The 27702-nt window shown below is 55.1% G+C and overlaps 1 protein-coding gene across 3 annotated transcripts; it reads right to left on the bottom strand.

Moving 5' to 3' along the window:
* On the bottom strand, window positions 1-27702 carry PCDH1 (protocadherin 1). Of its 3 annotated transcripts, XM_030827343.1 has the most exons (6): window positions 27527-27702; window positions 18181-19043; window positions 12828-15023; window positions 6891-7110; window positions 5880-5918; window positions 4012-4065 (listed from the first exon to the last, which is right to left on the bottom strand). In XM_030827343.1, the coding sequence occupies exons 1-5, from the start codon at window positions 27564-27566 to the stop codon at window positions 5893-5895; spliced, it is 3345 nt and encodes a 1114-aa protein (XP_030683203.1). In that variant the 5' UTR covers window positions 27567-27702; the 3' UTR covers window positions 4012-4065; window positions 5880-5892. The 3 variants fall into 3 exon arrangements, with proteins under 3 accessions (XP_030683196.1, XP_030683203.1, XP_030683213.1); XM_030827336.1 differs by lacking the exon at window positions 5880-5918 and having other exon boundaries at window positions 1-4065; XM_030827353.1 differs by lacking the exons at window positions 4012-4065; window positions 5880-5918; window positions 6891-7110; window positions 27527-27702 and adding an exon at window positions 19129-19258 and having other exon boundaries at window positions 12236-15023.

Raw genomic sequence — 27702 nt, 5'->3', positions numbered from 1 at the left:
TCCGGTTTTCACACTTTTATTGTAAAGCTCGGGAATAATTACACGGGTCTTTTCATTGACAGCTCAGCAAACAAACCGGAAACGAACCGAACCGGAGGGGGTAGGGGCGGTGCCTGCGCATGCTCGCGGCGGGGGTGGGGGTGGGGGTGGGGTCAGAGAAAGAGAAAGACAGAAAGAGACAGAAATCATTACAAATCAACGGGATTGTGCTCGCAGCGCCAGGGATGGGGTGGGGTGGGGTGGGGTGGGGTGGGGAGGGGAGGGGAGGGGCGGGGCGGGGGCCCTTCCCGGGAGGAGCGAGGCGGTGGGAAGTGGCACGAACCAAGAAAAACACGACCCCAATGTGGGCACCCGACGCGCGCAAAACCCCCCACCCCGACCCCCACCCCCCTACACACGAGAGAGACACGGCCCCCCTCCCCACTAGATAACCCGAGGAGACACAGTCTCCCCTCCCCATGGGCAGACACACCCGCCCGAAACCCCATGGGCGAGACACAGTCCCCCCTCCCAGAGAAGTCCCCAGTGGAGACGCCCCTTAAGAGACTTTCTCATGGCCAACACAAGCCTTCCCAACACCCGGAGACAGCCCCGACCCAGGGAAGAAATGGCTCCAGAGGCCCTACCCTCGGGAGAGAGAGGTATCCCAGGGCTCCTAGGAGAAAAGACAACTCAGAGATGCCCAGCCTCATCCTAAAGTGCTGCAGGGCAGAGAAACCCCCATAGGAGAGATTGGGGCAGGGCCAGAAACATCCCTTCCCAGACGTGCTTCAGAGATAGCCCCCTTCCCTGGGAAGAGAGATGGCCCGAAACTGACTTGCCTTAAGTACTCCCAGGAACCCTGGGAGGAAAACAGGCTCCCCAGAGAGCCTGGGTAATCGGGGGAGACATGCTCCCGTGGTCCTCAGCGAGAACACATGTCCCCCGGAGACTCCCAAGGGGAGAGATAGGGCCTAGAGAGCCCCCAGAGGTGAGGGATGCCCAGAGAACATCCCCCCCCACCCCAGGATGTGAAACATGCTTCAGGGACCCTAGGAGAGAAATATGTCCCCATATACCCTCCCCCTACGGAGAGACATGCCCTGAAGTAGGGGAATGGGGACCGACTAGGTCCCCTCTAGGAAGACACAGACTGGGTCAGGCTGGGTTTTGGGGGGGCTCTCCTCTGGCCAAATGTCGCCTATTGGTACATAAAACTGTACGCGACACAGGCATTGGGGAGGGGCTTCACAGACCTAGGACCCACAGGGATAGTCCCCAGTGCTGTCGCCAACCCCTGCCCACCTTTGGTTTCATCTCTCCAGTGCCCAGTTGGTGACAGACTCAGTGCCCTGGCCCCAACCAGGGGGCTGGGGGCTCTGTCTTTTGCCTGTGGGAAGGGCTTCTCAGCCCTCCCAGCCATCTGGGCCACCCTCTTTCTTCTGGCTTCTCCATTGTGCAAAATGCTCCTCTGCTCTTCCGCTCAGTGCTCAGGGGTCTCTAAGACCAGGGCAGGGTACCCAGGCCACTAGGGGCTTCCAGTGGGAGTCCACTGACCCCAGGAATGCCGCCAGTCTGGACCACCTTCTCCACCATGCAAATGGGCCTCATACAATCTTCTTGCCTGAATCCTGACCTCCAGCACCCAGGACAATCCTTGAGGCCTCTGTTCCACCAGCTGGGCACCCAATACTACCAACTCCAAGACTATTGCACCTGCCCCATTTGTGCAGGGGAAAGGAGCTGTCTCTTTAACAAGCCCCCAGCCCATTTCCTGGGCCTCCCCAAGGGAAAGGAGCCTTTGGCCAACCCCTAGACCTGGCTGCTGCCACCCCATCCCATTCTACCCCTTCCCCTCCATAGAAGGGCTTCGTATGCCGGGGCTACCAGCCTAACAATGCTCTCCTTCCTAGCACTGTCACCCCAAGCCAAGTTGGGGGTAAGAGGCAGAGAAATAGGGTGATTCTTCAGCCCCCTGGCTTTTCCAGGGTGGGGGTGGGGTCTCTGGGGTACAGGAGTCAAGACCCCAGCAGCACAGCTCCCAAAGGCACCAGATGACCCCGCAGCCTGTACCCACCCCTCCCAATCTTGGACCACCTCCCCAAGCTTAGACTAAGTCAAGCAAGGGCCATACCCTGAGTCTCCAGCCTCCCAGCCTGGGCCCCTAGGGAGCTGGAGAGGTATGGGCCAAGGCAGTGGGGGTTTCTGGAAGGAAGAGGGGCTGAGGCTTTGAGATGGCCACAGTGGGAGACGGGGGCTCTGCAGGACGCCCCTTACACCCTGGCCCCCTGAGGTGAAGAAGAGAACTCCACCTCATCATGGCTGACTGGGCTTCTCTGCCCCCCAACCTCCTACCCCCTCCCCCATGGGACCCCTGACCCTGGCAAAGGGAAGCCCAACTGGAAGAAGGGGGCCTGGAGCCCAGGGTGCCCTGAGGCAGCCCTCCCACCCCCTGAGATCAAGGCAATGGTGGTTTTACAGGCTGACGGGTCAGTCATGGCAGGGGCTGGGGGTTGAGAGGGCAGGGAGGGGGCAGGATGCAGGCCCCCTATATCGGGAGCAGCACCCAGCCGCCCCCTGAGCAAACCTTCCTGCTCCCAACTCACCCAACCAGGCCAGAGGCACAGTCATCCCACCCCTGTCCAGCTGCCCCCCACAGTCTCAGGGCCCCTCTGTGATGCTCATCTGGATGTGGGAGGCCAGCCTGAGCGGGGATCCCCCCAGGGCACAGCGCAACAGTTCCAAAAAAATAGAGATTTGTATTTTTAAAAAAAATTAAATAAAAGCCCAGCTCTGCTGATAGGCAAATGTTACCCCCGTCCCCACCCCCACCCACCTGTTGTTTCCCTGGCCTGCACCCCCATCCCACCATGGCCCCAGGGGTATTTACAACATGGAACAATAGAGGCCTGGGTTGGGGGGCACTGCGGCAGGGAGGAGGGGGCACAGGGCAGGTCCCCCCCAGAGGGGTCCCCCAAGACAACACAACATCAACAAGAAAAGTTGCAAATCAGGCAGAAATGGGGACGTCATTCCAAGGTCCTTATATACAGACACTGCATGACCAGCAGGGAAGGGGGGCCCAGATGGGACTAGGCGTGGGCATGTGGCAGGCAGGTGGGCCAGTCCAGGAGCAGCACGGGAAGACGAGGCCTCCGCTCCACTCCCACCCCCGTCCCTACCCCACCTTTGGTAACAAAAGCCCTTCAGGGAGCCCCTGGTGGTCAAGAGTTTCCTCTGGGAGCTCCCAGGGAAAGGGGCTCCCCAGTTCAGCCCTGCTTCAGGGCTAAAATTGGGCGTGCTATCCCCGCCCTGGTCGGCCATGAGGGAAACAATGAGTTAGAAGTATGCTGCCCACCCTTGACTCCACCATCTGCCCAAATCGAGGGGGTGCTCCCTGGAAGTCAAGGGAAGGAGCCCAGTCATTGTAGAGGAGCCCTCTTGGGCATCAGCTGGGGGAAGCCCCATAAAGGGGAAGGGGCCCCTGGGGGCTGGGAGATGGAAATGAGGGGAGAGGACCTGGACCCTGCATGGGAGAAGGGCCAGCGTGGTCATGAGGTCAGTGATACCCCCACTTGGGGCCCTGGCCAGGAAGTCCACGCTGAAGGGGTCGAGAGTGAGGCCCTGGAATGGGCCCATTTGGGAGCTGGCTGGCGGCTGGGGGAGGGGGGCCGGCCAGCCAGTAGGGGGCTCACAGGTAGATCTCGCGCTTGGCCGTCTGGGCAGATGCCGGTGTGGCTGCGGGTGGGAAGTCCGAGGTCTGGGTCAGGGGGATTTCCTCCAAGGTGGCCGAGTCCTTGCAGGAATCATGGCTACTGTGGGAGAAGGCACTGTAGGAGGGCAGGAGGCGCACGGGGGCCGTTTTGGTGTTCCGGTCTTCCGGGGGGCTGGGGCTGCCGGCGCCCGCAGGCTCCTGCCCTCCTCGGTCCTGGTAAGGCACGAAGGTGGAGAGTTTGAGGGCGCTGCTCTTGGTCCGGCGGCTGGGAGATGACTGGCCAGGCATCCAGCATGTGTCAGAGTGGCCAAACTCACTGCACTCCCGGGTACATGTGCCTGTCATGGCGACATCAGGCAAAGGGCGAAGGTCTGTGGGAAGGAGCGGGGAAGGACAATTGTCAGACCTACAGCCTCTGCAAAGCTCTGCTTCATGGCCTCCCACTGGCATCTACACCCCACCTCAGGACAGGAGTATGCGCCCCTTCCTGACCACTGAATTCACAGGCACACACACCCTCGAATAGACACATGCCCTCCCACCATTGACCTACTGGCCTACTGTACACACGCACATGCACACGCACACGCACACACACACACACACACACAATCTTATCTTTTTTCTTTTTCTTTTTCTTTGTTTTGAGATGGAGTCTTGCTCTTGTCACCCAGGTTGGAGTGCAATGGCGCAATCTCGGCTTACTGCAACCTCCACCTCCCAGGTTCAAGCAATTCTTTTGCCTCAGCCTCCCGAGTAGCTGGGATTACAGGCGCCCACCACCATATCTGGTTAATTTTTGGATTTTTAGTAGAGATGGGGTTTCACCAGGTTGACCAGGCTGGTCTTGAACTCCTGACCTCAGGTGATCCACCCACCTTGACCTCCCAAAGTGTTGGGATTACAAGCATGAGCCACCGCACCCGGAGTTATCCTTTTTTTTTTCAAGACAGGGTCTCACTCCTGTCACCCAGGCTGGAGTGCAGTGGTGTGATCTTGGCTCACTGCAGCCTCAATTTCCCAGACTCAGGCTATCCTCCCACCTCAGACTCCCGAGGAGCTGGGACTACAGGCGTGCACTACCATGCCTGGCTAATTTTTTGGTTTTTTTTGTAGAGATGGGGTTTAAGCCATGTTGCCCAGGCTGGTCTTGAACTCCTGAGTTCAAGCAATCTGCCTGCCTCAGCCTCCCAGAGTGTTGGAATTACAAGCATAAGCCACCAAGCCCTAAATAGACACATTCCTTCCAACGTCACCTACCCCACAGTGCTCTTCTTACACACCCAAATCTGCCCTCAGACAGATGCACAAACACACACTCATCTACACACTGCCTCATCTATCTATCTCCAGACAGACTTAAACGTGCAAATCTATCCTTAGGTGGGGTTGAGGAAACCCCCATCCTCATTGAATTGATTGACGCAATCAATCTCTCTCTCTCTCTCTCCCTCTCTTACACACACAGATAGGCATGGATGCACAAATCTACTACAGTGGGCACCTCTATCCTCAGATGAAATTGGGCACATTGCTTCCTTCAGAACCCCCTCAAGCCTCACATGCTCCCAGTGGTCCTGAACCCACCCTCCTCCAGCGAGACCTTGCTTTAAAGCCAGGGGGAAGGGACGAGCTTCTATGTGGGGTATTCACATAGAGGCCCACACTCACATCCACAAGCACGCTCATGCAGCCCCTCCCCACCTCACTCTGGCCCCTAAACCAGCCACCACCCCTGGCCTTGTCCCAGCTCCCTGCCCAGAACACCCACGGGAACAGGAGTTGGCTGCCTGACATCAGCAGTAGCCGGTGTAGTTGCTGGGCAGCGGGGGTCTCCATGGGAACGGCTGGGCCTTGAGTACTTCCTGTCACAGCTGTCCCTGTCCTGCCCTTGCTCAGGGACAGCACCAGGCAGTGACCCCCCCACCCCCCAGGGACATGGCTGAGCAATACTGCCTGGGACAGGGGCTCCCCTGGCACCACCCACTCTGGCTTGGCCTCCTGCCAGTGCCAGGTGAGGAGGGGACAGCTCTGTTGTTAACCCTCAAAGTGCCAAGGCTCTACAGCTCAGAGCAGAGTTGGGGGACACAACATGGCTCAGAGCAGAGCATGGGCACTGGGTGGGCGAGGCTGGGTGCTGGGCAGAGTCCCACAGACCCCAGACCCCAGAGCAGTTCCCACATACCTGGCACTCTGCCTCAGGGCCTGCTCCGGCCAGCCGGCTCTGCGCGGGCACAAAAAGGACGAGACGGGCATGAGATCGAGCATGGAGGGGTGGGGTGGGGGTGGAGGACACTCTGAGACCTAGGGCCTAGGAGGTTAGACAAGGGCCCTGTGCCTGAGGTAGGGGAGTGAAACCTCCCATCCTTTGTGGAGAGAGGAGGCTTTGAGTTGAGGGAGTGGGTGAGACCTGAGGACAGCTCCAACTTAAAGAGTCTTTCCATCTCAGGGGTTAGCTCGTTCACTCTCCCCCTCCACAGGCTGCCATGGATGCCTTCACACACACACACGCACTGCACACACACTTACTGACAGCACACCTCACCATCCTTTCCCACACCGACCTCTGCTCCGGCTCACACCTCCCTTTTGCCATCACCCTCCAAATCCCTCCTAGACAGGCCTTTCTCTTCACCAGACCTCCTGCCGCGGTCTTCCTCAAAGAGGTGCCAAACCTTCTCCCACTCCTCACCCCAGCATATGTCACTCCGTTCTCTGAGCCCCCTGTAGCATCCAGGGCCCAATCTCTATTCTCAAGGCCTTTCCAACCTTAGAGGACCACCACCCACCTTCTCAAGGTTTCCTCACCATTACGTGAGCTTTCTGGCCACCACACTCAGGGTCCCTGTTCCCAGGTGGCCGTGTAAACATGGTGCCGAATGCAACAGCTTTGGAGTCAGAGAAACCTGGGTTTGAATCCCTCCCAGGTCTGTCACTTTCTAGATGTATGACTTTGGGGAAGTGACTTAACCTCTCTAAGCCTCAGTTTCCTCCATTGTAAAGTGGGTGCCATAAAGTTCTCAGATCGCAGAGTGGTTCTGGGGATTAAATGCGTGTATACCTGAAAGCCCTCAGCACGGTGATGATGACTGAGCACATAATAACTCAATACATAGATGATTTGTTTAAGGCCTTGTCACCATTCCCAGGCTTCCACTCATTCCTGGGGTGCCCTGACCATGGTGCTGCGCCTCACCATTCTCGGGGTGCTCCATCTCTCCTATGCTGCCGTCAGGGGTGGTGCGCTCATAGTGATCCTCAGGCAGGGCCAGGGGACCGAGTCGAGGCCCTGAGGATGACTTGCTGGATGGCGTCTCAGACTCCTCCAGGCCACTGTCATAGTAACTGTGCTGGGATGGGTCCTGCAGCTCCTGGGCCTGGCTGGTGGCCGAGAAGGTGACGCGGCGGTGAGGTAACTGCAGGGAGAGAGATCGTCACTACTGACCAGCCAGCTTGCCCACAGGGCCCACCACCATACCAGGCCCTAGTACAAGCCAAGCACCATCCTACTCAGGCCTCAACAGCAACCAAGAAGAGATCCAGGCCCCAGCACAGCACATTCCTCCCGAAAGCACAGGCCCCAGTGAAAGACAGCTCCTGAGTTCTAGGACCGCTCCTAGTACAGCCAAGTCCACATACTGGAAGTCCCAATACAGCGCAGGCCCCAGTGTTATTATAGCCCCTATGCTACCCCAATAACCCTCATCCAGTGCAACCGCTTGTTATAGCACAACCCTTCTAGTTCTAACCCAGCTTCCCAATATTGGCACAGCCTCCCTTTAATCCCAGAATGACCTGTAATACAGTGTAGAGCCCAATACCAGAGTAACATAATACCACCTGACTCCCCTAATTCCAGCTCAGCCTCTAAACACCAGCATAGCCTGCAGTTTCTCGAACAGCTTCCTAAAAGAAGCAGACTCCTAACTCCCAAATGGCTCACCAATACCAGAACAGTTAGTTCCCTCATTTCCAAACAGCACCCTCCAAACTCCAGCTCCTCACCTGTCTCACTGCTCTTGCCACTGCCTCCTTCCAAATGAGGGGACAATCTTTCTTTTCTTATCCTCTGTTCCTCATCCCTGGTTTGTGATGTTGCAGCAGTCTGAAGACTCCCTGCTGTGGCCCCTCCCTCTCAGCCCCTCATCCCCACTTCACTCCCCTCCAGAGAGGCCTGGGAGTGGAAAAAAAAGGGAGGAGCCTGATAACAAACCAGGGCACCTGGGGGAAGGGGACAAAGCAGAACAATGGGAACTCCCCAGTCCTCTCTATCAGGAAATAGAATATTCACTGGAGAGGGTAGGGCTCTGCCAGGAGCCTGGACATGGGGGGAGGGCATGGCACCCATTAGGGATTAGGAAAGCTGGTCTCGAAGGGAGACTCCTTCCAGGAAATAGGAAGGAGCTTCTGGGAGGGCTGCTGGCATGAGGAGCCAGACTTGAAGGCTTGGACTGGGGACTAGGGGTCGGGGGAGTGGAACCGTGACAGGCTGCTCCCAGCCAGCAGCCCTGTATGCCTGCCACAGGTTAACGATCAGCCCTGGAACCTGGCAACCTCAGCTTGGCACTTGGCACAACCAGCCAGCCACCCAAATACCCACTTGGGACTGCCACAGATTTTCCTGCCAACCAGAAATTAGGAGTTGTGGAGGGCGCAGACCCAGGGCCCCTGGAGGCCAGGGGTGAAAACAGCTAAGCCCAGGGCTCTGCTGATGAGTCTCTAAGCTCCTTCCCATCCTCCAAGACTTTGGCAGTGCTTTGTCTTACTCTATAACTCTGGATAGGAGGTTATGAAGATGGCCAGGGGAGGTGGCCCTGGCTTTGTAGACTTACCCTCCTAATAGCCCCATTCAAGGCAGCTAGGGTGGAAGAGGCTGTCAGGACAGGAGTTTTGGAGCTGCTGTGGTAGCCCAGAACTGCCTCCCCACTATCCCTATTCCTGAAGATGCCTCCCACCTCATCTTCAGGAATAAGCGACCATTCTTGGAATCCTTGTATTGATCTAAAACACTGAAGGGTCTGGGTGATGACTGATAAGGTCCCCAAAACTGACATGGATGTTTGGGGCCGGGAGGCTATAAAGGAGTGTAGTCCACCTGGTGTAGGTGTTGGTGCTTCTCTTTCCAGTTTTCTTTCAAGATACTGGCCAGCAGTCCCACCTCCTTGCAGAACCCATACCTGGTAATTGAAGGCTTCGGTCCTGCCTACTAAGCAAGTCGCTTGGTCTCTTTTCCCATGATTCTTTTCCGTAAAATGGAGGGTTGGGTTATACCCAACACTTAATGTTCCCTCTAATTTTATGACTATCAAATTATAAAAGCCCAGATCAAAAAATCTCTCTCAAACTGAAGCTCTAGACACTTGCTGATTATTTCCAATTGGCTCTGCCTACTGGCCCTTAAGATTCAACATGTCTGAAACCAAATGCTTCTTCAATTAGCTTCTGTATGGGCAATGATCTCATCACTATCCTATCACCCAGACTCAGAAGGCTGATGTCTACCTGGGAATCCTGGTAGCTCTCCCCTCATTCCCCATCCCTACCCCATATCCAATTACCCCTTGAATCCTGTGGGTCCTTTCTCCCTAACCTTGGCCAAATCCATCCATCCATCACCCCCATTGCCACCATCATAGTCCAACTCTTAGAAGTTCAGTCCTGTACCTTCATCTCTATGCCCTTTTAAGCCTACCATATATTCCAGTGCACTTTCTAAAACTCAGTTCATCTAAAACACTCATGAGCTTTCAGGGACTAGTTCCTTCTGAAGAACTTTTGGTAAGGCACCCATGTCCTCTACAACCTACAGTTCTTCCAGTCTCATCTTTCAGCTTTCTCTTATGCCCCTCTTCTTGCCAGAATATTCCTTTTTCTGCCCTTTCCCTGCCTCCAACTTGGCTCACTCCTGCCGCAGGAGTTTGCTCACATAGTGACCCTGTGAGGAGGCAGGGGACCCTCCTGCCCTAATCCTGCTCATCACTGACAAGCTGACTTTCTCCTTACAGAAGCCCATTTCCATGTCTTGTGCAAGTTTTCGTATACTGTGCTTGTCAAAGGAAGGGAGGGGCAATATGGTGAAATAAATTCAGAAAACTCAAGAGGTAAACAAAATTGGGGCTGGGCACAGCAGCTCACACCTGTCATCCCAGCACTTTGGGAGGCTGAGGTGGGCAGATCGCTTGAGCCCAGGAGTTGAGACCAGCCTGGGCAACATGGCAAAACCCGGTCTCTACAGAAATTACAAAAACTAGCCAGGTGTGGTGGTGCACGCCTGTAGTCCCAGCTACACAGGAGGATCGCTTGAGCCCAGGAGGCAGAGGTTGCAGTGAGCCAAGATTGCGCCACTGCACTCCAGCCTAGGTGACAGAGCAAGACCCTGTCTCAAAAAAAAAAAAAAAAAAAAAAAAGTTAAACGAAGTCTAACAGGTTCCCCCTTTTTTGGAGGACTCTGCAGAGCCTTTAATAGGCTAACGTGATCATGAATTTCTTACTACCAAAACTAACTTCACCACAGAACCCCTTTTTTATAGCATAATAGATAATAGGAGACCCGCCTGCTTTGTGTTTGAATTTGGCTGCATCACTATTTAGTTTTCACTTCTGCAAAATTAATATTAAAATGACCCATATCATAAAGAGTTATGAGCACTGATTGAACTAATTCGCACAAAGTGCTTAGCATGGTACCTCACACCTAGTAAGGACTCAAAAAACGGAAGTGAGTGCTGGGCACGGTGGCTCATGCCTGTAATCCCAGCACTTTGGGAGGCCACCGCGGGCAGATTGCCTGAGGTCAAGAGTTCAAGGCCAGCCTGACCAACATGGAGAAACCCTGTCTCTACTAAAAATACAAAATTAGCTGGGCATGGTGGCACATGCCTGTAATCCCAGCTACTTGGGAGGGTGAGGCAGGAGAATTGCTTGAACCCGGGAGGCAGAGGTTGCAATGAGCTGAGATGGTGCCATTGCACTACAGCCTGGGCAACAAGAGCGAAACTCCATCTCAAAAAAAAAAAAAAAAAAAAAGGAAGTGAGCAGTAGCAGTAGAAGTAGTTTCATTGAATAAGTTGGGAAAAGCTTTAGTAGGGCACTTTCATTCGACTCTTAAGACTCTCAATTGCCTCATCGTTCACTTGTCTGTCTTGTACAAGTATGGCCATTTTTTCATCAGGGTCTAGTACCATGCTGAGTACTCAGTGGAAACTTGGCCTATGTGTGTTGATGATGACAACAGGTGGTGTGGTTTGGTTGTATCTGAATGTTGGGAGAAGACATTCAGTGTGGCTCCACGGATGGGTTAGGTTGGATTAGAGCTGAGTAAGAGACAATCCCTCAGATCATGGGAAAGAAAAAGAGATGAAGACGCTAAAGGAATAGGAGAAAGATGGAAGGAATGCCAGCAAGGACAGAAAAGGAGGAGAAAGAATGGGAGGTCAGGAGTTGCTGGAGGTCACGATATGGTTAGATCTCACTTCCCCAGGCCCCACTCCTCCAAGGACCCCAGGAGTTTTTACTTTGGGGGCCCCCCCCAGGGCATTGGGGGAATTTGTGGATGGAATCAGAGGAGATAGCTGGCACCTCGGTCCTCTTGGGACTGTCTCAAGCCTCTTTAGTCACCATGGAGATAGTTTGCCTCTGGCCTCGGAGACTCCCCCAGGGCCTGAGGCCCCTCAGCCAATATTTAGCCTTCCTCCAACTCAGGTACAACCAGAGACAGGGCAGACCCAGGAGAGCAAGAAGTGAGAGACGGAGAGAGAGAGAGTGCGAGCAAGCAACCCAGGGTGGCCAGAGCAAGGAGTGGAAAGAGGGGAGGGAGGTAGCATCACAGGCAGAAGGCAGAACTAGGAAGCCTCTGCTCATGAGCAGGGAACCCCCTAAGAGTGGGGGTGCAGGGCAAGTCAATGCAAATAACTTAGGAATTCCCCATGTCTCCCCCTGGGCCCCGCCCCCTGCAGCCCCGGCTGGTGATCATGGTGGGGAGACACAGGGGAGGGCCAGCTAATTGCTGGGTGTTGAGTGTTGTTGGGATGAAGAGGCTGGGGAAGGGACTTGAGGGAAGGACTTGCCCTGGGGGAAGGTGGCTGGTGTAATCAAGAGGTTCTCTGCCTTCACTCAAGGCAGGAAGGAAGGCTGAATGCTACTCCCTGCCAGGTGCTCCAGTCTGAGGTCTGTCAGAGGCAACTGTTTGAGCAGATTGGAAAAATCAAGCCTCAGATGGGGCAGGACTTGGGTATAGCTCTACCTGCCCTTTCTGGGTCATACTTAGGAAGAAAACCCTACAGACATGGGGCAAGGGGACACATTGCCAGACACCTCCATTTGAAGGCTGGTCAGAAGGCCACTTTCCCAGACATGGATAGGGACATGGGGGTGGATGGCAAGATGGTAGGCTAAGATAATGTGGGGTACAGTGGGCAGGTCTAGGATGTGGCAAGAGGCAAAGAGAAGGGAAGGGGAAATTGAGGTAGGACCTGAGGACAAAGGGCTGCTTCCAGTCTCTCTCGCTGCTTCTCTCAGTTCCAGAAAATAAGAAACCAAAACTCCAAAAATAGAAAACTTTATTGTCAGGGTCAAGGGCATGTGGGACCCAGCCCCAGAAGCCTAGTGGTGAGGAAGATGTTAATGCACAATACACACAGAAGGCACAATGGGGAGGTCCCCTCCCCTGGCAGACTCCCCACTCAGTTATCCACAGGACCCCAGGTCTCCCGGTTTCCCTCCTAGAGAAGCACCTAGGGCTGGTCTCACATACAGACCTAGGTTTGGAGTAGACTTCTTCCCCATTTCCCTCCCCACCTATGCTCACCTGCCCACCACCCCCAACCCACAAGGCCCAGTAGCTGGTCCAGGGTCCGGGGACTTGGCAAATCACAGGTCTCTCCCCAGTGGGGAGAGGGCAGGGAGGAGACCACAGAGCACACCCTCCCTTAATCTTCACTCAGCCTAATCCCTGTGCCTGGGTGAGGCAGCGGTGTTATTACTAAGGCCCCACCTCCCACTGCTGGCTCAGGCTGGCCCCCACACGGGCAGGCACAGTAAACCTGCTCCATCACTCCCACACCTCGGTCCAGATGGCTCCATGGTAGGGGTGGGGTAGGGGCCGGGGTGTGCTGAGCTGAAAGGGCTGGCCTACCTGCTTGCTGGGGTATTTGGGGGGGTTGGTGCGGTAGCTGTAGTCGGAGTACTGCTCAGAGCCCGTGGACGTGGTGTCCCCGGTGCCCACGAATGTGTTTGCAGGTGGCAGGTCCTGTACCACCTGGTGCTTCTTGGAGGCCGAGGGTGACTGGGGCTGCAGCTGGATGGAAGGCAGTGGGGAGTTAGAGCGGTAGTGGCGGCCCAGGTCAGGGCTGCCTGGTGGGTAGTTGAGGGGCAGGTGGATGCGGGGACTGTCCCCAGGGGCATCGCTCATCAGGTTGAACTTGAGGGACTTCTGCAGCCCAGCCTCATCCTCGTCCTCCACTGGCTTCACGGGCTTTGGGGACTTGCTCTTCTTGCCCTTGCTTTTGTTTCCCTTGGAGGCCTTGCCACTGGGCTTGGGAGCATACAGGTCCTTGGTCTCCTTCTTACCAGCCTGGTAACCACTTTTGGCTTCCCGCTGTCGGCAGTAGCGCACAAGAACCGCCAGGGCGATGAGCAAGGCCACGGCCACCACACCGGCCACCACACCAAAGAGAATGTTGCCACGCTGCTTGGAGCGCTCATATTCTGGATCCCCAGCAATGTCAATATCCAGCGGCGTGTCCAGGCTGTGGCCCAGGAGGGTCTCCAGCAGCGTGCGGTTGGCCAGAGTCTCATTGACATAAAGATGGACCAAGGCTGTGCCATAGCGTGGGGGCTTGCCGCGGTCACTGACCTTTACCACCAGGCGGTGTAGCCCATGGTGGCGCCGCTCAATCTCCTTCTCCAGGGTGATGGCACCTGAATGTGACCCAATCTGGAAGAGTCCGTAAGGATTGCCACCTGCAATGCTGTAGATCAGCTCAGCATTGACACCAGAGTCAAAGTCCTCGGCTGCCACCTGGCTGACCGTCTCACCAAGACGTGTCTGGGGGGTCAGCAGCCGGTGAGAGGTGTTAGAAGGGGCAGTGATATAGGGTGCGTTGTCATTCTCGTCCAGCACATTGATGGTGACACCAACATAAGCTGAGCGAGGTGGGACGCCACCATCCACCGCCTTCAGCTGGAAGGTGTAGGTGCTTTGTTGCTCTCGATCGAAGCTCAGGCTGGATAGGATGGTGCCTGTGCCATTCTGGATAACAAAGTCACCGTTGTCCTGCTCCACTGAGAGCTGCACCTGGGCATTCTCCCCCTTGTCTCCATCAATGACAGTCACCATGCCCACTGGACTCAGCGCTGGCATGTTCTCCATCACTGAGAAGTTGTAGCCACTCAGCATGAATTTGGGGTCATTGTCATTGCAGTCCAGCACATTGACAAGGACAGTGGCTGTGCCCTGGAGGCTAGGGCTGCCCCGGTCAGCTGCCACCACCTTCAACTCATAGCTCTCCCGCTGTTCCCGATCCAGGGATGTCTTCACCTGGATCTCTCCAGTCTCGGGTGAGATGGTGAAGAGGCCCTTAGCAGCCGGCTCAGGCTCCAGAGAGTAAACCAGCTCAGCATTAGAGCCAGAGTCAGCATCACTGGCAGTGATCTCAGCAATCACTTCACCAGGCTTGTTGTTTTCCGGGAAGGCGACCTCAGTGACAGTCTGAGTGAAGACAGGTGCGTTGTCATTGACGTCCACCACCTGCACCTTGAGGGAGTTGGTGCTGGAGAGTGGGGGGTTGCCAGAGTCCACAGCCACAATCTCAATGGTGTAGTCTTTGACCTTCTCGTAGTCCAGGGGGGTGGTAGTCTGCAGGAAATACTTCTTCTTGCTGTCACTGCCTGTCTCACTGGCCTGGCGCAGCTGGAAGGGCACATCACCTGCCACCACACAGGTGACAGCTGCATTCTCTCCCTCATCTCGGTCAGATACCTGCACCAGGGCCACAGCTGTCTCCTCTGCCACATCCTCTGAGATGTTAGCCATCCCATCTTGATGAGTCACTAGCCCTATGCCCCGGATCTCAATGGTGGGGGCATTGTCATTCATGTCCTTCACGGTCACAACCACCTGAGCACGGGCACTCTTGGGGTTGGTGCCTCGGTCCTTAGCAAGCACTGAGAAGCGCAGGGTGCTTAGGTCCTCACGGTCCACCGGGCCCTGAACAGTGATAAGTCCAGTGTTCCTGTCCAGTCGAAGAAGACGCCTCACAACTTCAGGCGCCTGGTGGAATGTATATTCAATCTCTGCATTGGCACCTTGGTCTGAGTCATTGGCCTTCACCTATGGGGCAGGAGAGAAAAACAAGGAGAACAGAGATGGTTTAGATCAGGGATAGCAAATAAAGGGGCACATATGCTGCCAATGTCCTTTCCAACAAGCATGGCAGACACAGCCAATCCAACATCGCTCCCTTTCCAGAAGCCATGTGTGTACCGCCTTTTCCCAATTCGGACTCTCTGGCAGGCATTACTAACCTATTTTCCTGAAGAGCCCAGATGCAGCCTGCAAATCCTCAACAGTGCTACAGGCAACTGTTGGAGATGGGACAGGGCAGAATTAAACTTCACTTGTCATTGCCGTATGGGTCCACAAAAATACCAGGAGAGGGTGAGGACCCAATAGAACTAGGGAAGCCATTTCACCAATGAACCCTGCCTGAACCCTCCTGAAGAGATGGAGAGGTGCGAGTAGTGGAGGTGGTGTGTGTGCCCGTGTGAATCTGCACTACATGCACGCGTGCACATATGTATGTGTATGATTGTGTCAGAATGTGTGATTAAGTGTGATATTTTTGTGTGAGAAGGTATATATGTTTGTATGTGTATGATTGTATCAGAATGTGTGATTATGTGTGATTTTTGTGTGAGAAGGTGTATGTGTTTGTGCATATGTGTGTTTGCACACATGAGTAAAGACTCACATGCCCACCTGAAGGCCCCAGGTCGGGGGATTTCTTTTGAAAGAAGTCAGGTAGGGTTGTGGGTCAGAGAAGCCCTCCAGGCCGGGCCCCAGCCACCACTCTGTCAAACTGGGGAAACCTGTTTCAGCAGCAACTTCTCCTCCTGGCTGGCACTGGCTGGCGAGGCACCAATGTGAGGAATCCGGCCTGAGCCTGCAGCCAGGAGGGAGGGGTTGATGCAGGCCACAGAGCCTGCTGGCAGTGGGCTGGGCTCCCAGCATCAAACAATGAACTGTCTGTCCCTTTGCAGTCAGTGGGCACGCCCTCCCACGCCAACTCCGACGCGCACTCGACTCAACTCTATACAAACACGGTTGGTAATGGGGCAAGAGGACCCAGGTGGGAATGGCCATGGGGTACTACTGGGCAGGGAGAAACATGAGGGCTGGAGTTAGGTCACAGCCAGACAGAATGTGACGGCTGTGGGGAGTGAGGGGAGAATAAGCATAACTTGGCAGAGTCTCTGGGGTAAAAAAACAGAAGAGTCCTGGGTTCAAATCCCAGTTATACCACTTCCCAAGTAACTACGTGACCTTGGGCCAATTATTTAACCTCCCTAAGCCTCAGTCTATGAATGTGTGAAATGGGGATAATAATGTAACCTATTTCACAGAACTGTGATGAGCATCGAATGGGATAATACAGGTAAAAATGCCTGATACTGCCTGGCACAGGGAAAGAGCTCCCTAAATAGCATGTATTTCTTTTTGTCTGTCCAACCGTCTACCCTCCTACCCACCTGCCTCTGAAAAATCAGTGCTAATGCAGTAGTGGGCACTGCACCTAGTGAGCCCTCAAGCCACTGTCAGTCCTCTCCTCCTTGGGAATGGGAACTCCAGCTATCCCTGCCTGGGCTTTTTCTACAGTGAAGACTCCTGGGCAACAGTTCCCCAGGTACCCTGGTCTCTGTTTACATCTCTGAGTGCCAAACCCTAGCAGTTTCTCCTCCCCTCACCCCAGTCTACCTGTCACCAACTTTATGATGAGGATCCCCAGTCTCCCTTGCCTCTAGATTGGTCTTCCAGCTTCTTATCTGCCTCTTGTCTTACCTCTCTTTGTCTCTGTCTGTGACTCTTGGCTTCTGTCTCCTTTCTATCCTTGCTCAGTTCTGATTCTGCCCCTTTCCCACAGCCTGTTTTCTTCCATCCTCTCTTTTCAGCCCTGCTGACCTCTCTGCTTACTCTCTGCCCTACTCTCCCACTTCACCTCACTGGGAGGTGGTAAAGCTGTTACACACCTAGGCTCTGAAGCCAGTTACACATCTAGGCTCTTGGCTGTGGCAAAGGTGGACTCTGAACTCATTAGCTGTAGGATATCAGGCGAGTTTTCTAATCTGTTTGGGCTCGGTTTCTCATCTGCAAAATGGGGATAATGCTTACCTTGTACTGTAAGGATTAAATGATATAATACACATCATGTGTTTAGAACGGTGCCTGGCACCTAGGCTATTATTATTTGCTATCCCTGACTGTCTGTCTCCCTTTTCTTTCTCAGTCTCTTTTCCAGGTCCCAGTCCACCAGGCTCTAAAAAAAAAAAAAAAGGCTGAAACTCCCACCCATCTCCCACTTCAGCTTGAGGACCTAGGACTAAGGGTTTTCCAGGATGGGTAACGGTGTCCAGGGCAGGCTGAGCCTCCTCAGCTCCCTCACATCAAAGAGAGAGGCATCTTCAGCCCATGGGGAAGGAGAAAGGAGCTGGGGCTGGCAGGAGGCCAGAGCTGAGATGACAGCGGGAGATACACCCACCTGTCTGCAGAGACGCTTTCTTTGCTCCCTCCCAGGCCCCAGCCCCACCAAGCTGCCCAGCGCCTGGGGCAGTTCCCATGGAGAGGGGTGCTGAGAACTTCAACAGAGGAAATTGACCCCCTACTGAACCCCACTGTGCCAAGCATCCCACACCTATGGGCACCCCATGCCTAGGGGAGAAGGCAGGTATACAGACACCCCAGTATGTTTTTTCAGAACTCTGAGGGTCCCACCTGGCTAAAATGATCTCATTTGACTTTGTCAGGAAGAGGCAAAATGAGGCTATATCCTCCAGCTTCAGGAAAACCTTATCTGGCTAAAGGGAAATTGTCCCTGGTTGGGAAGATACTCTCATCTCAGGAGAGATTCTACCTGGATAAACAGTGATTCCTTTGTTCCAACTCAGCTCACCCGGCTGGCAGAGAAGGATCTACTTGACTAGCACGGGAGTTTCACTTCTCAGAGGTTTCCCCAGCTTGAGTCTGCCTTAGGGGTCAGGGGAAACTGTTCATATGCTATTTCACTGTCACGTAAGTAGCCTGATAGAGGAAAGTAATATCACCTGCTGGGGTGGGGTGGGAAAGACTCCCCTGGCTGACTTTGGGGAGAAGGGGTCTCACTATAGTATTCTGGCAGTTTTTCCCCTAAGTGAAGGGAACTCCCACCTGGTTGGGTGGGCTCCCATCTCTAATGGTGGGTCACCCTGACAGTTATACGGAGGGGGCCTCTCACCTGGATGACCGAGTGGCCTATGGGGCTATTCTCAGATAGTTCGGCCTCATAGGAGGGCCGCTCAAACTTGGGGGCGTTGTCATTGGTGTCGAGCACGGTGACACGCAGCAGGGCACTGCTGGCGCGTGGGGGGCTGCCGCCATCCTGCACCTTGATGGTGAGGTCGTAGGAGTCCCAGCGCTCACGGTCCAGGTTGCCCATCACAATGAGCTGTGGTTGCTTCTCCTCCTGGTCCTCTGCCACCTGCAGCCCAAATAGCTCCTGGGCCTCAGGCCCAGCCTGCAGCTCATAGGATGCCACACCATTGGGACCAGCATCACGGTCTGAAGCCAGCGGGATGGGGAAGAGTGAGCCGATGTTGGTGTTCTCAGGGATGGCCAGAGTGATGACTGGTGAGGCGAAGTTGGGTGTGTTGTCATTGATGTCTTGTACCTCTATCTGGCCCTCTAGCAGCCGGGGGCTGCCATTCTGCACGAGGTCTGTGATAGACACCTCAAACTCCAGGATGCAGGGATCACCAGGGAGCTGGTTCTGGCATTCACGGAGCCCCTCACGGTCGATGGAGGTCTCGGTGGTGAAAATGTCACCTGTCTTGCCATCCACACGAAGGTATGGGGCACCCACCTCCAGCTTGTACAGGTGCCCCACATCTGGAAAACCATAGTCGGCTGCGAGGCTCCCAATAAGGGTGTTGGGTGGCTGTTCCTCCGGCACCTTGTACACTACCCGAGTGGCGTGGCCTGGGGATGGAGCCAGCAGGAGCAGCAGTGCTAGCAGCATGCAGGGCAGCAGTAGCCGTTGCCCCCCAGGGCCTGGGCTGTGCCTCAGGGGCCCCATCCTGGCAGGCCCCAGAATCAGGAGGGCTGCAAGGGGAAGAGGCAAAACAGAGGCCATGAGCTGGGAAGAGAAGCCTGGTCCTGAGCTGCCCAGAGCTGGCCCCATACTCACCCTCTCCCACTGACACACAATTCTCCACAAGAGCAGTCAGTCCCAGCACAGAACCCCGATTCCAGAAACTCAGATCCCTGAATCTCATCCACAGCTGGCTGTAGCAGCAGTGTCTTCCCCAGCTGGAGGAGCCAGTAAGAGGCCTGGCATGCCTAGAGCAACTCCCGCCCATGGAACACCCTCACCCACCTGACACTCCCTGGGCCCAAGCCCGGCTGCCTGCCCTCTTTCCTTCTTTTCCTCCCTGCTCTCTGCTCTGTGCTTCACCCAACACCTCCTTCTCATGAGCATCCTGCCTTAGTCACCGATGGTAATTACCTTGATACTGAGATAGGGAGAGAGAGCCAGTGGAAGGGTGAGGCCTCGAGCATCCCCAATTGGAGCACCCCTCCCCACATGCATGGTAGGAAAGAGACACAAGTACGTCCTTACACGCCCCAGACCCTGGGACCTTGACTTGTCACACTGGGCTCCATTAAGGTTGGCTGGAGGGAGAGGGGATGATGTCTCAGTTCTCTTTATTCTGAGATGCCAAGTCAGTGCATATGCATGAGGTACGACATCTCAAATCCTCTTTTTCTGACAATCACCCACGGTGCCCAGTATTCTCCACCCCCATAAAAGGCCAGCTTGAATTGGGCAAGGCTTGTGAAAATGGTTAGGGTTGAGGAGTAGGTGTTAGCCTTCCCCGACTTTCCCCCAACACATATGCCCCCGAACGTGCACACATGCCCCAGAGCGTGCACACAGGAACATGCACAGTTGCTAGGGCTCCTCTCCTCTCCCTCCTACTGCCATGGGCAGGTGCGTACAAGGGAACACAGGTCAAGATTGCGGTCAGAACTGTGGTCAGGGCTGACTAGCCCTGGAGTTGGCATTGGGAGCTGCCCTGGCCTGTCCTTAGCAACAGGGAGCCCAGCAGGTCTAACTGGGACAGAGCTGCCGATGATAATGACACCACCAGCCTTTCCCTGGCCACTCCCCAACCCCACACCCTCTGGTCTCTGGATGAACATCTGGCTCTTATTTGACATCTATCTCCATATATCCAGCCCCTACTTCACACCTGCCTCTCCCAACCTCTGCCCTAGTCAACCACAAGCTGCACCCCCATCGCAACAATAACCCCCTTCTTCTGCCCATCTCCCCTGGCTTTGAGGTCATGCATTTGCAGATCCCAGCTAGACCCAGCTACTGTCTCTGTCTTGAATGATCCCTCCTCTCCAACAAAATCATGGCCAGTCCCTCCTTTATTCAAATCCAAAATCTTTGGATCAGCAGTTTCTTTAGAGGCTTCTGGTTCAGTCTCCTTTCCCCACTTCCTCACTTTTAACTGGAATACCTGCCCCGCACCTGGAACACCCACCCCACATCAATCCCACTGAGGGCAGGCTCTGGCCCTCCAGGAAACCTTCACAGTCCTCTCCTGCCCACGGTGACCTCTTCTTCCTCCAACTCACAGCCGCTTATTGTCTGCTCCAATCCCAAGGCAATGAATCATGGGGCTGACTGGGACACCGCCCGCCTGTGTTGTTCAGCTTCAGTATTGTGCACCTATTCCTGAGTTCTCTGCCTTTCCAGGCAAATGCAAAGCACCATGAAGGAAGGGACAGTATTCTGTACACTCACTCATCCCCTGCCCCCTAACAATGCACCTTTGCACATCTGGGTACACTGTAGGGACTCAGTCATGCATTCAACAAATGTTTATCGGGCATTTACAATATGCCAGGCTCTGTCCTGGGCACAGGGATGCAGAAGTAAACAAGACTGGTCCAATCTGCCATGACAGTGCTTCTAACTCAATGATTATTTGTTCATTTTGTTTGGTTGCTTCTGTATACCATTTGGCGAATGTAGGTCAGCAGGGTGGAGAAGAGCAAGGGCTGTGGCATCAGACAGTCTGAGGCAAACCCAGCTGCTCACTTCCTGGCTGCATGACCTGAAGCAAAGATTTAGTGCCTCAGTTTCCTTATCTGTAAAATGGGGATAATACTACCTATTTCCTAGGGTGTTTGAGATACTGTGGGCTAAATGTGGGTACTCAACAAAGGACTCCTTCAAAGCATTTAGCACAATTGTAGTTGTGTACCTGTTTGGAAAATGTGTTAATTGTCTGTCTTTGCTCCAAGATGGTGAGCAGAAAGCAGGAGAGTTTCTACTTTGTTTGCTCCTACCTCCTCAGGGCTTAGCCCTGGACCTGGCACACAGTGGGCACTCGGCAGCTCTTGAATGACTGTTGTTATTTTGGCTCTCTGGGCTTAGCCTTTCCTGGTACTTTGCTGTGTGACCACTGCTCTTTTACTTGCTCACTTGCCCGATTCCCCTACGCCACTGAGAACTTCCTGGGGTAAAATATAAGTCTTCTCTGTTTAGGGCACATAGTAGACTCTCAGCAAATGTTTGCTGAATGCACACAGTCCTTAGATAAATCAAACACTTCCCCTCCTCTGTATGGCCTTCCCCAAGCACAGGCCCCTCCCTAAAGTGTGTGTGGCGTTATCAGATTGGTGTGAATGTTTGTTCCCGTTGCAATCTTAATCTCTTTAAAGGAAGCAGGAATTTATCTGTACTCCATTTGGATCCACCACCACCCCCCTCCAGCCACCTCCCCTCCACCTGCATGGACCTGGCACAAGGCTCATCTGACTACTTCAACCCCAACCCAAACACATCCCCAAAGGACCATCACCAGAGAACCTCATTTTCTTATGGGACTGTATCCTGCTGCCACCCTCCTCTGCATATACAAGGTGGTATCACTGTGCACCCCAATTCTCTACAAAAGTCTTGGCAGGTGAGGCGTTATGTGGGAAGCCCACGGGAATTACCCTAAACCTGACCAAGAGAATAAATAAGGCAGTCACTGTTTGCCTCTGTTCTCTCCAGATCAAGGATATTTAAGATAGTTAATCTTTTGTGGTCACATCCTCCTTCAAGAATTTTATAAAACCATGGTGCAGATTTTTCCAGGAAAAATGACTGTTCACAAATTTTAGCTGCTAATTCAGGGGGCCATGATCTGGCAGCAGTCAGGGCAAACGATGTGTGGCCACTCCAAGAGCTACGAATTAAGCCCCTACCTCAGGCTTCCTCCATCTCACAGTCACAACCTGAGGCCCTATAACCTTTCAAACCTCCTAGGCAGAACAGGCACACATGCTTATGAGACTACCTCCACCCCCCACATGCTCTTTCTCACCCTGAGGAGTTGCCTTACCTTCAACCAGCAAAAGAACCAGTTAAGGACTGTGGTATCTAACCTCTGAATTGGAAAGAGAAGGAGAACCACAGGATAATATCCAACTCAAGGAAGGTATGGGATGGCGGGGCCGGGGAAAGGTCCCAGAAAGTAGGAGGAATGTGGCGAAAAGAGGGTTGGGGGAGAGTTGCTCACAGTGGGGAAAGGAGTTGAAGAGGGCCTACGCCCTTCAAGCATCTGGAGGGTTTCTTCAAAATGAGGATTATCTGGCCCCACCCTTAGGAATCTTTATTCAGGAGGTGGGACCTAGAGAAACCCCCAAGCAATTGTGATGCAATGGTCGACCATCTGGGTACAACTTTGAGATAATTCCAGGGAGTTAAGAAAGAGCCTGAGGTCCTGCAAACTCTTTTTTTTTTTTTTTTTTTTTGAGACAGTCTCACTCTGTCGCCAGGCTGGAGTGCAGTGGTGCGATCTAGCCTCACTGCAACCTCCACCTCCCGGGTTCAAGCAATTCCCCTGCCTCAGCCTCCCAAGTAGCAGGGACTACAGGCGCGTGCCACCACGCCCAGCTAAATTTTTTTTTTTTTTTTGTATTTTTAGTAGAGACAGGGTTTCACCATGTTAGCCAGGATGGTCTCGATCTCCTGACCTCGTGATCCACCTGCGTCTGCCTCCCAAAGTGCTGGGATTACAGGCGTAAGCCACTGCGGCCAGCCCCTACAAACTCTTATCATCACCTTTGCCATCATAATCACTCATCATCATCATCATCTCAGCAAACACTAAGATTTTACTCAGTACTAAGCATTTTACACACGTGATCTCTTTCCTCCCAACCCTCTGAAATGGGTAGTATTTATTATTACACTCCTTCCCATACTACAGATGATCAAATGGGGGCTGAGAAAGAATAAACTGTCTTAAGTCACAGAAGTAGTATGTGAAAGAACCAGGACTTGAGAAATAAGAATGCCTCTTCACATCCCAGGGTCTGGGGGAAAGGAACAGAAATATCTGAGGCTAGAATCTGATGCCTGTTATGTCACACCCGCCTCCCCACCATTCCTGGACTGCCAACCTTGCCCAGTAAGAGGGAATAAGAAACAGTGGGCCTAAGGGTCAAGGAATAAACAAGCCCAGGCTTCCTAGGCTGCTGCTGTTCACCCAGGGGCCCGTAGAGATGCAGGGAGAGAGCCAGGGTGGCCTGGAAGGGCAGGAGCAGCAATAAGGAGGCCTTCCCTCACCCCTGCTCCCACCATCTCTGAACTTTGTCCACAGCAGTTGGGCACTGGGAGTCATTAGTCCCACACGGCAGCCTTTGATACATGCAGCGCCTTATCTGCCCTTCCCCAGGCCCTGGCTGCCTTCCTGGGCAACGGTGCCCTACCTCCCCCCAATGACATGGGCACCCAGGACCCTGAGAAGCCAGAGCCTGAGGGGGAACAGGCACAGGGACCCATGTCCCTCAGATAGAGGAGCAGAAGTGCCATCAGGGGTGTAGGAGTAAGGGATAAGGAGGGGACGGAGTCCCAGAAAAGCTGAAGGAAATACCGTCTGTGTCAACATCTGGGAAGGGAGAACAGAGGTGAGGGTTCACCCGGAAACTTCATTTCCAGCCCACCCCGGGGACCAAGGTCCATTTTGCTGAGTGCTGTGGCCAGAGAAAAAACACACAGAGGCAGCCACCACTGTCCCAGTAGCCAGGTCAGCTCTGACTCCCCACCCTCGCCCCAGCACTGTTACACAACGGTCACTGCCGCGGGCACAAAACACCAAGGGACAAACGGACGGACTGTCGGAGAAGAGGGGAAGCAAATGGGGTTGCGTAGGGTGGAGCTGAACAGAAGCCTCCCACAGATAGCAAGTGTGCAGACCTCAGCTCCTCTCCCCTCTCTCCCACAACCCTCTATTAGCCTCTCTGCAGGGCGTCTGGGCACCTGCATGTCAGATTGTTGGGGTTAGAACCCTCGCTCCACCACTTCCTAGCTGTGTGACATTAACCAAGTGAATTTACTTTTCTGAACCTGTTTCCATACTGTGAAATGGAAATAATGAATCCTGCCTCTTGAAATTATTTGGGAGAATTAAATGAGATCTCATGCCTATAAGGTCTATTACATGAAGGTCTATTTACATTACATGTAAAGGACAAATCATTTTTTCTCTAAGCCTTCCAATTGCTGAATAGATCATTTTATTTCCAGCATCAGGCACACAGTGGGTGCCCCTTGGTTCGATGAATAAACAAGCTAATCCCTCGCTGGTTGGTAAGTCCTATGAAGGCAATGACGGTATGTCTCTTACTACTGCATCCTCACCACCCACCATGGGCCCTGGCAGATAAAAGGTGCTCAATACATTGTTGAACAGAATCTCTGCACCAACTATCCTTGCTCACGGCAGGGGCAGCCCTCACCTTCTTCTTTCCCCACACCCCTCCCCGAACCCTGATTCCCACTTAGCTCCTCCCCCACCCTCGCAGCCGCCTCCTGGCCCTTCAACCCCCTTCTTCCCAGCAATTAGCTTACTATCACTTGCCCAGTTCCCCTGCAGAAGTAGCCACAGTAGCAGCCCCTCTGCCAAGAAGATGGCAGACCAGCAAGACACCCACTTCCAGCTGAAGTCCCTTTTGGAATTGAGAATTGGAGGTGGGTAGGAGAAGGGGTAAAAACTAAATGCGGCCAGAACTGAATCCAGACTTGCCTCCCTATCACACTGCCTCTGGCCACCTCTGGGGGCCAGTCTGCCTTTCCCCTCGATTCCACCCCATGCCCTAGTCTAGTTGTAATTACAGGTTCCAATTCCCCCAGACCTTAACGTCAATAAAGTAACGCCCACCTACTCCCGCGCCCCCGACCCCAAACACAGCTAGACCTCCGGCTTGTCATAAAAACTTTCTGGGTGGCCCCTTCCCTGGCAGCTCCCGAGGGTTGACCCAGAGCAGGTGCTAGAAGGCTCTTGGCGTCTTCCTGCACGAAGTCCTGGACTCTGCCGACCCGAGCAGCCCCAGTCCGCACCGCCTTGGTCTGCGGGCGCTCCCAGCACACACCCAGCGCGCGGAGCGACTCCTCCCAGAGGACGCCGAGTGTGTGTGTGTGTTGCGGGGATTCGGGGGTGGCGGGGGGGACGGCGGCAGTTTCTTGGGCTCTGGTGGCCCCACCCCCACCCCGGCAGCGCCCAGCCTCCAGGAACCCAAGGCAAGGCTAGGGCGCGGCGTGGTGAGAACCCGCCTCGGCTAGTGGGGGGAGCCCTTGCGCCCCCCGCACCCAGGCCACCGCGGGGAATCCCTCCTCCCCGGCATCTCCGGCCTCGGCCTAGGGTCCCCCGCAAGCCGGCGCCGGCTCGAGCAGCGCAGCGGGCGCCGGGAGGGGGCGGGGAGGGAGCCGGCGCCGGAATCACAAAGCCGCGAACCCGGCTAGGCGGGGACATTCTCATAAAACCGACCCTCTCGTGGCGAGCGGAGGGGGGTTTTTCCCTACGCTCAATTCTCCAAGGCCTCAATGCCGCCCCCAGTCTTTCCTGGCAGAAGAAATAGTAGCCGACCACTGTTGGGGAAACTGAGGCCAGAATTCTGACTTACAGAGGGTAGCTGGGGGGGAAGGGGTGCGCGACCACCTCGCCTACAAATTCTGCTCCTGTGCCTGCCGCGATTTCCCTTCTGGCTCCAGGGCCTGCCCGCGCACACACTGGCCTACAGCGGGGACCAGGCGAAGGAGGCGCCCAGGTGTGAGACGAACCCAGGTGTGCGGGACCCACCAAGGTGTGTGGGACCCAGGTGTGCTGGAGACCCAGATGGCTCAGAAAACTCAGCTAAATGGCTGGAAGAGGGTCGCAATCACCGTCCCGGGCTAGCACCCTCTACAAAGGAACCTGGGGCCCCGGAGCTCCGGGGAGGCGGGATGGCTTGGCCAGCCAGGTCCAGCTTGTTCCCGGAACACCGGCCGGTTCGGCCCGGGAGTGGGGGTTGGGGAGGCGCCGACTGGGAAGCCGGCAGGCCGGCCCAGGCTTCCCGCTGTGCCGATATTTACAGTAATAATGTCGCGATTAACGTGGCGGGGCGCTTGGGGCTCGCCGAGCGACCCCGGCGGCTTCTTCTGCCTGAATCTGGACTCCGAGGGAGAGGAACGGAGTGTGTGTGTTTGTGTGTATGCGCTGCAGGGTGTAATGTAATGTGACACTGTTGGTTTGAGGTGTGTGTGACACCCAGTGTTAAGATGGGTGAAGCAGTGTATTCTGTGTTTGTGACCGTGAGGCGCTGCTGTAGGTGCCACTTCCTGTGTTAGGGTGTGTGCCATCAAGCGTGTGCTGAGATACTGGGTTGTGTGTTTGTGTGGGTGCAGTAGAGGGGTGCAAGGAGACCTGTGCTGTGTACCTATGTTCTGGCCAAGAAGTGGGTAAGAAGATATATGTTAGGGTGTGTTCCTTAAAGGAATGTGGGGGGTGGCTAGGTTTTGAGGGTTCATGTAGTGAACTGTGGCTGTGACACTCGTACATGAGGGCACGAGATTGTGTTTGTGTGTCCACGTCGCGGGGTGTCACACCCGGTTGTGTTATTGCTCTGTAAAGCCACGGGTTGTGTGTCGGTGCTGCTGATCGTGCAGACACTGAAGCGGATTCTGAGCTGGTGACGGTGCCCCAGTGGGCGCTGGTGTGCGGGAGGTATGTCTGTGTGCACATATGTACGGATGTATGTATATGTGTATATATGTCCACGGTCTGGCCCTCTGGGTGCCCGCTGGAAGCTGGAAGCGGCTGAGTGAGCCGAGCTAGTTGCCCAACAAGTGTGTATGTATGTGTTGTGGACAAGGGTCCTTGCTTGCTCCGTCCTCCGGGAGACCCCCACCAAACTGGGGGCCGCGCGCTTCCCCAAACCCATCCTCCACGCCGCGCGCTCCTGGAGTCTCCCTATCTCCGTCTCTCCGAGCGCGCCCAGGTTCGGGACGCGGGGACTGGGGTTCTGCTCAGCACCCCCTCCCCTCCCTCGGCTTCTCGCCGCAGACCTGGGAGGCCGGAATCCCTCGGCCGCATCCCCCGCTCTGGGCTCCCAGCCGCCCCCACCTCAGCCCCCTGGCGCCGAGCTCGGGCTGGGCCCCCGCGGCCTCGCTCCGCCGAGCGCCCCTCCCTCAGCTCCCGCCGGCCGTGACCGCTTCGGGCCCCAAGCCGCTGCTGCCTCCACCGCCGCCGGATCCTTACCCGCCTCCGGGCAGCGCCGGCCGCCTGCCCCGCTGTCCATGAGCCGCCGCCGGCCCCGGCCCGGGCTGCGGCTCCGCACGGCTGGGGCTGGCGCTGCGGTTCGGGCTCCGGCTCCGGCTGGCTCTGGGCGCAGCAGCCCGGCGGCTTTGCGTCCGCGCCGCGCTCCCGCTCCCCGA

This window comes from Nomascus leucogenys, chromosome 2, assembly GCF_006542625.1.
Source record: "Nomascus leucogenys isolate Asia chromosome 2, Asia_NLE_v1, whole genome shotgun sequence".
NCBI lineage: Eukaryota > Metazoa > Chordata > Mammalia > Primates > Hylobatidae > Nomascus > Nomascus leucogenys.
Note: the sequence above shows the minus strand (reverse complement) of the source record. Positions and strands in the feature narration are given on the sequence as shown.